The 12,647-nt window shown below is 32.4% G+C and overlaps 1 protein-coding gene across 1 annotated transcript; it reads left to right on the forward strand.

The window, feature by feature from the left end:
* Positions 1-637: 637 nt before the first annotated feature.
* Positions 638-12,068, forward strand: LOC143221256 (uncharacterized). Its single transcript, XM_076446738.1, is given in 19 exon segments — positions 638-832; positions 1,299-1,551; positions 1,880-1,980; positions 2,446-2,637; positions 2,639-2,773; positions 3,227-3,502; positions 3,872-3,916; positions 4,836-4,985; positions 5,573-5,771; positions 6,267-6,370; positions 6,550-6,864; positions 7,088-7,363; positions 7,710-7,765; positions 8,848-9,043; positions 9,967-10,219; positions 10,431-10,534; positions 11,006-11,329; positions 11,599-11,874; positions 12,003-12,068. Coding segments are annotated over 19 exon segments (3,516 nt in total).
* Positions 12,069-12,647: the final 579 nt, after the last annotated feature.

Genomic DNA, 12,647 nt, shown 5'->3' on the forward strand with positions numbered 1-12,647 from the left:
GGGGGGGGGGGGAAGGAATCCATTATTTTTATAATTTTAAGTGGATTTATTTTTCCCTATCCTATTATTAATATTTCTCTACATGATTTATATCCAATCCGTATTATATCCTAAAGTAAGATTTTCTTATAAGTTTAAGCCTCAATCGAGTATTTTAGCGCTAAAATTTAAAAATAGTAAAAAATTCAAATTATTCCCTTTGATTGAAAAGCAGCACAAGTATAACTCCACGAATGTAACAGAAAATAATCCTCAGAATTAATTTTCCTAAATTCCATCTTTTTATCCAAGATGAACAACAACAATTACACTACACTATGACTTTCGAAGATTTCAGAGAATGTAACTACTGAACTGTTACAAATGCACTAGCTTCTATCGTCACCCACTGCACTCCTACCATCGTGTATAACTCATCGATCCGAAATATTGCTCCCCTTTCATTTTCACATCATTCAACATCAATTACGACCATGTTCAAGGTAACCAATTATCCACGACGTAGGTGAAACGAAGAAGACAACAAGTCTAGCGATGATAATTGTACCAAGAGGACACTGTATTAATGAAACTTCATACGAAGTGAAGGTTCTGGAAAGAATTAGAGATCAAAGTATTCTATCGTTGCAAGATTGGAATGAAATTGAAGGAAGTCAAAGACCTATCCATCAGCGTGACGTCCATTTACATGAAAATCGTTGGCTTTTGGCTCGCATCCAACTATAACGAGGAACGTCGAAGGAATGTCGCCATATTTTATACATTTTGCATGATTATCGTCGCCATGTCGGTCGAGACCAGGGATTTGTACTTCTCTTTGGGAGACTTCAGCGTGAGTGACAAGTGAAAGGTCCTTGTAACGTGATAAATCGAAGTGATCGGTGTGTTTGGAAATTTTCATCGCCAAATCTCCCGAAATTCTCTGATTCGTAATTATTTTATACAAGCATCAAGAGATTTTGTCGTCGGAACAAATTTTTGATATAGTTTTATGAAAAATAAGTGAAGGAAACAAGATCAAATTTGCAAACTAACTGTGAAGTTCTAAAAAATTTTCTGCAATTATTTTGTAAATTTTTCATTTCATTTTTGAACATTGAATTCCTCAATTCCAATTTCGTCGGGTTACATGTGATTGATTTCTTCTTGTATCATTAGTATATAATAGAAATTAATATTATAGAGTAAAATAATAGAAGTAATAGAATAGAGGGAAATATTATAAAATGGAAATTGATAGAAATTAATAACGCATAGAAATAGCCTGTAATTTCTATCTTTTCAAACTTTCATTACAGGATACTATTTATACCGCATGCAACGTTATATCTCTGATTGTAGTTTTCTTCAAGACTTTGATCTCGTTCGTGAATAAAAAGAAGCTGCTTGACTTAATTCAGTATGCCGAAACAAATTTTTGGCACTCGAATTATGATTCGTACGAACGAAGGATCATGGATACTTGTACTCGTATCTGTACACTGCTGGTATTCATCTTCACTTTCTTCTCTCAGGGAACAGTTATTTCGTATGTGCTAACACCTGTACTAGGTGAGGTTTCCGTGCAACGACAAAAAGTGCAAAAATCATAAAAGATACGAATTTTTCAATAGTGATGCTAACAGTTTGAATATAAAATGATTAATTAAAATGTCAACTCTTAAATCTCAGTTTAATTCAAAAATATTTCTCATATCAAAATAATGAACTAAGTACGAACCAAAGGAATATAATAATAAATTATGCAAGATATTCTTCAGACTTTGTAACGAATTTCTATAAGAAATTATTTCATGATTATAATTACTCTAATCATTTTGTATTTTTTTTTTTTTTTTCGTGTTATTTCACGTATATATGTAATAAAAATATTTTCCAGCAAACATAGGGAAAAATGAGTCAGAGAGGATACTTCCGTTTAAGATGTGGATCGACATACTGAATCAAACACCATACTTCGAAATGATGTTTATGTTACAGGTACCAAAAATTCAATTATTGTAATCTTTAAAAATCAGTTGAAACAATTGAAAAGTTAACAACTAGAACTATGAAGAACAATATACAGAATGTCCGCAAATGATAGATACATTTATTTCATACATATGTGTATGTAATAATAACTATAATATATAAATATATACCTTTTATCATAAATACAACATTACTTTTTTGCAGTAATAATATCATTACTTCCTTGTAGCGTATTAAAAATTGTATGATTGCATTTCAAGAAGTAAAATTGACAAATTCATCTAAAAAGCATCCAAATGTAGTTAACGCATAATTTATATTTATAAATTAATATCGGAAACTCTGTATATACAAATATAGTTCCAGTGCATTCCAGTATACCTATAGGTATAAGTTTAATATTTCTTGGTACCTGTAGATACATGGTTCGGAGTTATGCGTAATAAAAATTGTAATCTTATGTCTTCATAGGTTCTATCTTTATATCACGTTGGCGTGTCTTACCTGTGCTTCGATAATTTTCTATGCATTATAAATTTGCATACTGCTTGCCAGTTTCGTATCTTGCAATATAGGTTCGCCAATATGTATAACGTAAAGGAATATGAAGAAACTTACGAAGCTTTCAAGAAATCGTGTAATGTAGATAATTATAGGACTATGAAAAACTTATATTCAGCAACATCAAGCGTTACTCGAATATTGCAAGAGACTCGAGGACGTTTTCAGTTTAATTGCACTTGGACAAGTGTCACTGTTCAGCTTATTAATTTGTCTTGATGGGTACTTGGTGCTTATGGTTAGTAGCGCTCATTTTCTCCATATTAATTCATCTTAATGACTCTTTTTGTTATAATAATCGTCTTTTAACACTAGAACTATCGACCAGTAATACGATGCTTATTTAATACTTATTAATACTTATTTAATAATTTTAGTAAGTTGAACCTCAAATATTGGAAACATATTTTTCTGATATACCTTTTTTAATTTCTGGGAAAATAAATCAATTTTACGAATTGAACGAGATCAAAAAATGCCTGATACGTAACATACTGTCAGCAATTGGAGAAATAAAAGGTCCACAAACGATAATTCTGTCTAATTTAATAAGTCTAGTGTTGAAAACGAAAATAATTCAGGATCGTGATAATTCAAAATAACGTTTTGATTCTTACCTCGCTCGATTACTTCAAATGAATAGTATTCACTGCGGCATCGTGTGAAAATGTTCGTAATGCAATGTTTACAGGAAGAAGCTAGCTTTACAAGACGCCTTGTCTTCGCGTTTCATATCATGGGTTGCATGAGTCAGCTGCTGATGTTCACGTATAGCTGCGACTGTTTGATACAGGACAGTATGGGTGTGGCTACTTCCGCTTATAAAAGCACTTGGCCGATTTTGTCAATGGACAAGTACGGAACAATGTTGCGAAATGACTTGGTGCTGGTTGTTATGAGGTCTCAAACACCATGCTGTCTGACTGCCAATGGATTCTTTGCCGTGTCGCTAGAAACATACACTGGGGTAAGCGTTACTTCCATTTAAAACTGAAAGGGTTGTTTGCATACATTGTACGCATATTATCATATAACTTTTCGAAAGTGAATATTTTTGTGTTATGATTATGCAAAAAAATTATTTTCCAAAATATGTATATAAGATATCCGATTTTAACGTATAAATGAAAACTACTGGTTAATCGTCTCCTTATCGATAATTTAGTTACCCAGTTTAATTTAATATATTAGGGACAATAAAGCGTGCAAAATTACCAGCGCATCGCTGGATGCGTTCATACAACGTAATTGCAATAGCTGTTGTTATCGTGTTGAATATTTTTGAGATTGTATCAAGCAATTGTAAACCTTTTAATTGTTCGTTTTCTTTTCATAGATTCTAAGCACTGCGGTATCATATTTTACTTTGCTACGAAATCATGCATGAGGCACATGACAAATATAAATAGTAATTCCAATATAGGATAGATCAATGAAGTTAAAATGTTCACATGAATTTAGTTTAAAATAAAAATGATATATTTCGTATCAGATAACCGGTCTACTAAAAATATTTTTTCCAGTCATTTCCACAGAAGCATAAAACAAAGTTTCATTGATAATCTGTATATAAGTATCTAAAAATGTATGATTATATGTATAAAAATAAGTATCAAAATAGTAAAGGAATAATGTACAATATTCAACTATGGCTGCCTTCAGCTATGTTATTCCTATTTAACACTAATTGAATCATCGAAACATTTCAAGAGTGAGTCTATGAAGAGACTCTCACGAAATCATGCCATTTTTTCTATCATTAGCTAAGCACTACAATATACACTCGTCAAAGATTTCGAAAAACATCCTGATATCATTTAGAGTCCTCGGTGATTAAATTTTAAATACTCTAATTTATGCTATTGATTCATGTCACATATGTACACACCTAATCCAACCGATCTTGAAATATATTGTGCATGTCGCGTTATGATTTCTCAACATATGCAAGGAATCGTGTATATCTTCCTGATCGTGTCACATTTCTTCCCCGAATGACAATACTCGTTTTTGACGGCACAATAATCGATACGTGACAAATTACTGGATGTACACCTGCAGTTGTGTAACGTCAGAATCGTGACAGTTCGTTTGATGAAATGACATAGAAATTGACCACCATGAAAAGATCATCAACCGAGCGTCTCGAATTGATCAAAGCAATGTCACACGAAACTTCGTTAGACTGCAACATTTTGCTACAAATTTGTCGGTCGACGCGTAACTTAAAAATTGGTTCGCGATAAATAATCGTCATGAATACGGTGAAATACACTGATATGTCGATTAGAACGTCGCAGTTCCTGCTGAGATTCACAGGAACGTGGATGAACGAAAGCAACACCGAGGAAAGCCAAAGGAGATTCACCATGTCGTACACCATTCTGTTGCACATTTATGCTCTGTGGCTTAGTTCACTTGACATGTACTACACATGGGGTGACTTGAACGTGAGTACGATAATCATATTTTACGAATATAACAAAATTTTTCGTTTAAAAAAAGTGACTTTACCCTTTGCAGTCCGAATAATATATTTCAATTTTGTTACCAGTAGCCCTTAACGTTTCTAAATTTATTATTTGGATTTTATTTCGACTAAATAGTAGGGCTATTTAAATAAATAAATGAAGAAAAAAATTCGATTAGAAATCAGTTATATTTTCACTATTGTTATACTTTGTAATTTTCAAGTGTAAATCTCTTGAAACAATTTCCAAATGTCGAGTCACACTCGACATAGAACCGCAAAGGCTTAAGGTTTAGTGATATTTATAATTTAGAATGTATATACTGATATGATATTCGATATACATTAATTAGATACAAGTAATGTTACATATGTTAATTAGTAAATAATTCATGAATATTTCGACTACAATTTTTAAAGCATAATATGAAATGTAATTAAGAACATACGACGAATGTAAGATTATAAAACGTGTAAGATCACTGAAATATATTTTGGAATTCAACTTTTCAGCACTGCTGTTACGCAATGTCTAATGTACTGTTCATTAGCTTGTCACTGTTTAAGACTGTTGTAGTCAGAATGCGTTGTACAGTTTTCAACGATATAATAATACTTGCACAGCAGAATTTCTGGCATTTAAGATACATTGGCGAGGAACGAATATTATTTAAGAAGTGTCGAGAATTTTGCACATTCTGGACTATAAGTATATGCGGCATTACGCAAGCTGCTTTTGCCTTTTATATATTTGTGCCCATCTATGGTGAGTAAGTTAATTCTTGATAAAATGACGATATTTTTTGGAATACGCGTGAGGCGCATTTTTGGAAACATTATATTTCTGAAATAAACGTATTTCTAAAATAAAACTAAAAGTATACTATATAATAATAATGGCAATAATGGTAATAATAATTACCGTTATATTGTATCGAATAATTATATGATTTACTATTACCATTACTTAATAGTCGCATAATAATCAAATTGTAATGATAATTATCCATATACATATTTCCAGACCTTTTCAGAGGATTTGAATTATAAACTATTTACAATACAACCCTTGATTTTTTACCCTTTACCCTTGATTAGAAATAAAATTAGAAATTATTAATTTTATTACTACGAATCAATTATCTGAAATAGGCAACTTGAGGTCTATCCAAAAATTCATTAACAAGGAGTATCTATGTTATATAAAAATTAGTAGTCCATAAAAATCAGAATACTCTAGAAATTATCTACTATGTTCCAGGAAACATCGGAAGAAACAAGTCAGACAGGGAACACCCGGTGAAAATGTGGTTCGATCTACCCCTAAGCGAGACGCCATATTACGAAATAGTATTCGCCACGCAGGTATTGTAAATTTTCATTTGCATCCACCCAACCTGTTCATTTGCAAATACATTCCATAACGACTAGTAACCTGCTAATTAACATTCTAATATTCATCGGAGGAGACGATAATATAGTGACACGGCTATGATTTCACATTTACTACTTTATGGATTACCAATACTATTCCAATCCGACAGATACTAACTCTGCAGCAAATTGCGGCCTCATATATCTGCCACGACAATTTCTTATGCGTCCTAAACGTGCACGCGATCTACCAATTTCGCATACTGCAACACAAGCTGTCGAACCTGTGGAACGACCTTGACAAACAAACGAATTCTAGTGATTACATCGATAATTGCTACAGAGCCTTGAAGAAATGCATCAGGCAGCATCAACTGCTGATTGAATTTTGCGAAAAGCTCAAATACGTCTACATGTTGCCGATCCTCGGTGATATTGTCGTCTTCAGCATACTAATGTGTCTCAATACGTACGAGATACTTCTGGTATGTGTAAATAAAGAGTCTATTTTTTCTGTTATGAGCTATCGTATAATCATTTGAGAAAGTATTATCTTTATGTAAATTATTTCATCAAATTACCTTCTCGAAGATATTCCAAATAATGATCCGCAAAAATTTCTCAAACACAAGTTTGCTCGATTCTTTTATATCGATGTGTTTTATGTTGTTTAAACGCAACAACGTTAACCATGTGTTACGTATACAGGCAGACGTGTCTATGCTGACGCGTTTCATTTCCATTTGCCACATAGCCGGTAACTTCTCCTACATAATTTTCTTCACGTATGTTTGCCACGGTTTGATGGAAGAAAGTTCAAATATCGGTATAGTAACGTATTGCGGCTGGTGGACAGTCTTACCGATGACAAAAACTGGCAAGATGCTACGGAATGATATAAAGATGATGATAATGAAGTCGATGCGACCATGTTACTTGTCCGCTGGAGGATTCTTTCCTGTGTCTTTGCAAACATCTACCGCAGTATGTAACTCTTTTTCTGCTTAACCCCCTTTTTCTTGAATAATTTGCAATTTTTCTTAATTCTCGGTGAACGTTTTCATTCCCCGATAACACTGTGCAACACTGATTTTTGACTTGTAATATCCATTGAGTAACTGTCATAGAACTCGCGTTCTTGAATACGAATCCGCAAATGAAATTTTTCTGTAACCCTCACTTTCCGAGAAATCTGAGTTTTTTTTAAAGGACGCACAATTTTTGGCTAAAGTGAAGAATTACACGAAAACTAAAAATATTAGGATGATTATTCTTATCTTAAATGAAAGACGAGAGTTATTTTTAATTTTCGTGTAATTCTCCATTTTAGCTGAAAATCGTGCATTTAAAAAAAAACTCAGATTTCTCGGAATCTGAAGGTTACAGGTATATTTTCTATGCAAAACATGGAAAATGTTAAAATTTGTTGTTCGATGAACGTGGATTTTAATTGTTGATTTGCTATCGTTTTGTAAATTATGATAACTAGAAATGATAATCTGTCCTCTTTAAATTATTTCGTTGCGTATTAATGTTTTATGTAATTTTATCTGTTTCCTTTGTTTTATGTCAACATGCATATAAAATTTATGTTATATCGATATTGTTAACGATATTTAATATTGAGACTAATTAATTATATTAATTATATTAATGTTTAATTATATTAATTATATTAATTATATTAATGTTAGTATTGTGTTATATTATGAATATCTATATTTTATCAGTATAGTATTATTATTCACTTTGTACGTATATTATGCATATATATGTAAATACGCATTTAAAACGTGATAATTAGAATTCATTATAATATTCGGTGAAAATGTACGGAAATTTATAACGATACGAAAACATTTTGTTACAGCTTATGAGTTCTACATTGTCATACTTCACTCTCATGAGAAAATCCTGGAGTCGTTTGGACGAATAATTAATTATGCAACAAAGTTTCTTTCTAATAAACCATATTTAATACTGCCATTTAACTTACTCTTTTAATTTCCTTCATGGTTATTTCATGACGCAATTAAATAAGACTAATCGATGCTTCTCGACTCCGTCACAAATATATCCATAGTATCCGAACGATATCCTTCACTGGAGTGTATAGACCGCGATCGAAACGTGATCTCTTAAAATTAATAGACAATGAAACCCGGAGATTCGCCGACTTGTATGAATAATATAACGTAATACTCCAACAGCCAAACATACAATCAAATTGTTATCTACTTTCTTCGAATCTGACCAAAAGGAAAGTATCGATCATAGTTCTGTTTCATATCAATCCATGATGTCATCGTGACGAGAAAATTGTTATGCGCATACAAAGAAGCACACGATACGTTGGTAGAATTTGGAAAAAGAGAATCAATTTATGAAAGCAACGTCTGTCATTTAGGCACCTGGAATCCATGCAATAGATGATACTTGGCCAAAAGCCTTAGACGTTCTGCAATCAGCATGCAGACAGGACAATATTCGGACATATCGATGAAAGTGGCTGTCTTCTTCTTGAGGAACATAGGCATATGGGAAAGTGACGATCCCGCGACAAGTCATCGAATGAAGATGTTGCTCATATACACGGTGTGGAACACGTTGTTAGGGCTGATAACCATCCTCAGAGATTTGTACTTCACCGCATTGTACAAAGGTGTACGTATATCTGGACACGTTGTATTTACATTGTATTAAAACGTATTTGGTAAAAATCGAATTGCTCGAAAAATAATGCCGTTACTTCGAGAATCTGTTGATACAAATTTTTTAAAAGTTCTACGTACTTCCAAGAGAATTCTTATGTTTTTCTGGTAGTTTTAACGAAGAAGAAAAATTATCAACGAATTCGGATGATTATTAGTGTCTTTGTTATTCGTTTTACTAATACCGTGATCAAAGCAATTTCATCTTATCGTAATTTATTTGTGCCATTTTTTCCTACGAAAGGATACGTCGCTTAGAAGTTGAGAGACCTGTGGGGGATTTTTTTAATTGTGAAATAAAGTGCTACTAGTAATATTAAGTTGTCTAAGGTCTACACTAAGATGGAGAATACTAATTATAATTTTCAATCATTTTTAAATTATTCATCGAAATAAAATGTATATTTAAAGTATTTTAGTATCTATTTCTATTAGTCTGTGGTGTCCTCTTGGTATCCTGATTGCTACTGGGTAGCAGGCAGAAGGGACGTAAATGAAGGGATACGTTTGATCCTGGGCCTGTTAGTTGACTCGTCGGTAAGACCTTCTAACAGGCCCTGCCTTTAACGGAGAATACTTAGACAGGATAGGAATTTGTATTTATGGAAGTCGAGAATTCACCGAGGTCGCTACAAGTCGTTTACACTAAACAAATAAGTCATTTAAATTGTTGTAAATGTGTAGATAATATTTTCTAGTACACCTTAATAATCCAAATGGTGCCTTATTCGTATAATTGTCCATATAATTGTATGTAATACGAATAATGCATTTGACGCTGTAACAGTTTTAATTACACATTATTAGCAATATTAATACTGAATTATTTTCCATACTACTAATGGACTTAAAAATATCAGTAATAACACATTTCAGGATATTCTTTATTCTGTTACCACCACACTAACTGTGATTATGAGTTTATTCAAGATATGCATCATAATGAAGAACAGAAATGATTTTATGAGCCTAATTTTGTACATGCAACAGAATTTTTTGAATGTCAAGTACGATTTTCAAGAGAGAGAAATCTTAAACAGTTGTAAAAGAATTTGCACCTTTTTCGTTTGCTCTGTTACCGCCATTGGTATTTGTGCTATGGCGTCCTTCATAATAACACCATTGATAGGTAAGTTAAATTAATATTCGTCCTTTGCAAATATCGTGCTTGTAAAAAATAACGAGTAGCTTGTAGTTTACCATATTGATGAATTTATTACCGAGTAATTTATTTAATGAAGTATTCGACAATTGAAAATTGCGTGAACCCAAAAAATCCAATCATTCAAATATTGCGAGAAATACATTTAATATAAAATATATCAAATTCTCTGTTATAGAAAATATGCATGCTAAAGGAGGAATAAGAAAGCACCCTTTCAATTTGTGGGTAAAATTGCCCATAACAGTGACACCCTATTATGAAATAATCTTTGTTGTACAGGTATATGATATTTTCATATTTTATGTTACAATTATCCGTTTCAATATACGTGTCTGTATATTACTACTAAGTAAACCTCACTATACGATAACATATATCAAAATGTTTCACCGGAATTCTCCTATGAAGTTGAAATATTTTTACAATAAGTTCATAACCACTTTCCACTGTAATCGGTATACAGTAACTTGAACCATAATTCGTATAATCAAATTATTCAAAATACCTTTCAATAGTATCACTGATATAAAATAACAATGTTTCAAATATTTCAATGATTTCTTTGGAATTAGAATTTTCCCAAATTAATCATTTACAAATATTTCATTAGTACGTTAGGAATTTCTTTATATTCAAAGGATTATATTCAAATATCCCACGTTGAAATTTCAAACATGCAATTCCGTCAATTCTGAAGAATCGCATTGAGTGTATAGCAATCAAAATGATATTGATTTTGGTTCTGTACAGGCGATAAGTATGTGTTGGGTGGGAATCTGCTACTTTTGCTTCGATAATATTTTCTGCATCATGGCCATACATTTGGCTGGTCAGTTTCGCATACTTCGATATAGACTTATGAACCTCTATGTGATTGATCACCGGATTTGCGACAATAATACGGAATCGAAGTTGCTGAACCAGGTGCACGACCAACTGAAGAAATACATCCAACATCATCAGTCACTGATTGACTTTTGCAACAAACTTGAAAGCGTGTACACGATGATTACATTTGGGCAAGTGTTGGTGTTCAGTTTATTAATCTGCCTGTTTGGTTATCAAGTGTTATTGGTTAGTATTTAACTTAACTAAAAATCCTTTGTATAACTACGATAGAGAAACTCTAAATAATTCTGTCGAATCGTAACTTTTTCTATCTTTCGCCTCTTAACATTCTATAAAATACAATAGAACGAAAAAGATTCAGAAATTATTCGAAATAACTCTTAAAATGCGTTGTTCGAATTAAATGTCATTAATTATATAGTCCGGTATTCTTGGTGTAATAGAATTTCCTATTTTAGATAAAAACACTTTTTCTTTTAAATATTTTCTCTTAGGCAGAAGCTCCAACTATGAGACGTGCCATTTTCATTTTTCTTTTAATCGGCTCGATGTCTTTACTGTTTATGATCACCTACAGCTGCAACGGTGTGATAGAACACACTGATAACATCGCTATAGGAGCATATTCAGCGTTATGGACAGTGATGCCGATGAATACAAGTGGGAAAAAGCTTCGAGACAATCTGATAATGGTGATCGTGCGGGCTAGACGAGTTTGTTGTCTGACTGCGAACGGATTTTTCCCTGTGTCGCTAGAAACTTACACGACGGTAGGTACAATTCGCAGAATAACTATCGGCACATTCTCTTGCGAATATAATAAATGTTATATATTTTTATGTAATAAAATATGTCCCTTTTTTATCGAGAATTAAAATTATTTATTTCTGTTTTGCAGATTTTGAGCACTGCCATGTCATATTTCACGCTTTTAATGCATAATTTAGAAGATATAGATGATTGATGAACAGAAACAGAAATTATTGTTAATTTCATTTCATTTTATCATGTTATAATTTTATTTAATTGTTAATATGAATACAGAAAGTGATTGGTTAAATAGCGATTTATCTATAGAAACCAACACGAAACGACTCTAAACAAACTCTCTTCGCGATTTCTTTCGACCTCTCGCTACGAAGCTTTACACAACACTCATCTCTGGAAAAACATCGTTCCTCGCTTTCTCTAATCGTTATACCCTCACCCCTACGATCACCAAAAATAACGCAGACCCATCGGTGAACTGTTCGCCGACGAACGTTTTCTGGTTTTCGACGTGTCCACACACTTTCCACTACACTATAGAATACCTGAAAATGTTTTCCGTTTATCTGTTATAAAATACGTTCGAAAAATTCAAGATATATGACTAAAAAATCCTATTCGATGTATTTAAATGTTGTTGTTCAGATAATAAAATGAATGAAAATCTTAAGAATGTTATCGTGCTACTTTAATACTTCAATCATGATTTGAATTAGCATACTGTTCACGAAATGAAAGTGACCATCATAAATCTGGCTTAAATTGCAGTACTTCT

The sequence above is a fragment of the Lasioglossum baleicum genome, unplaced genomic scaffold (genome assembly GCF_051020765.1).
Source record: "Lasioglossum baleicum unplaced genomic scaffold, iyLasBale1 scaffold2126, whole genome shotgun sequence".
Classification (NCBI taxonomy): domain Eukaryota; kingdom Metazoa; phylum Arthropoda; class Insecta; order Hymenoptera; family Halictidae; genus Lasioglossum; species Lasioglossum baleicum.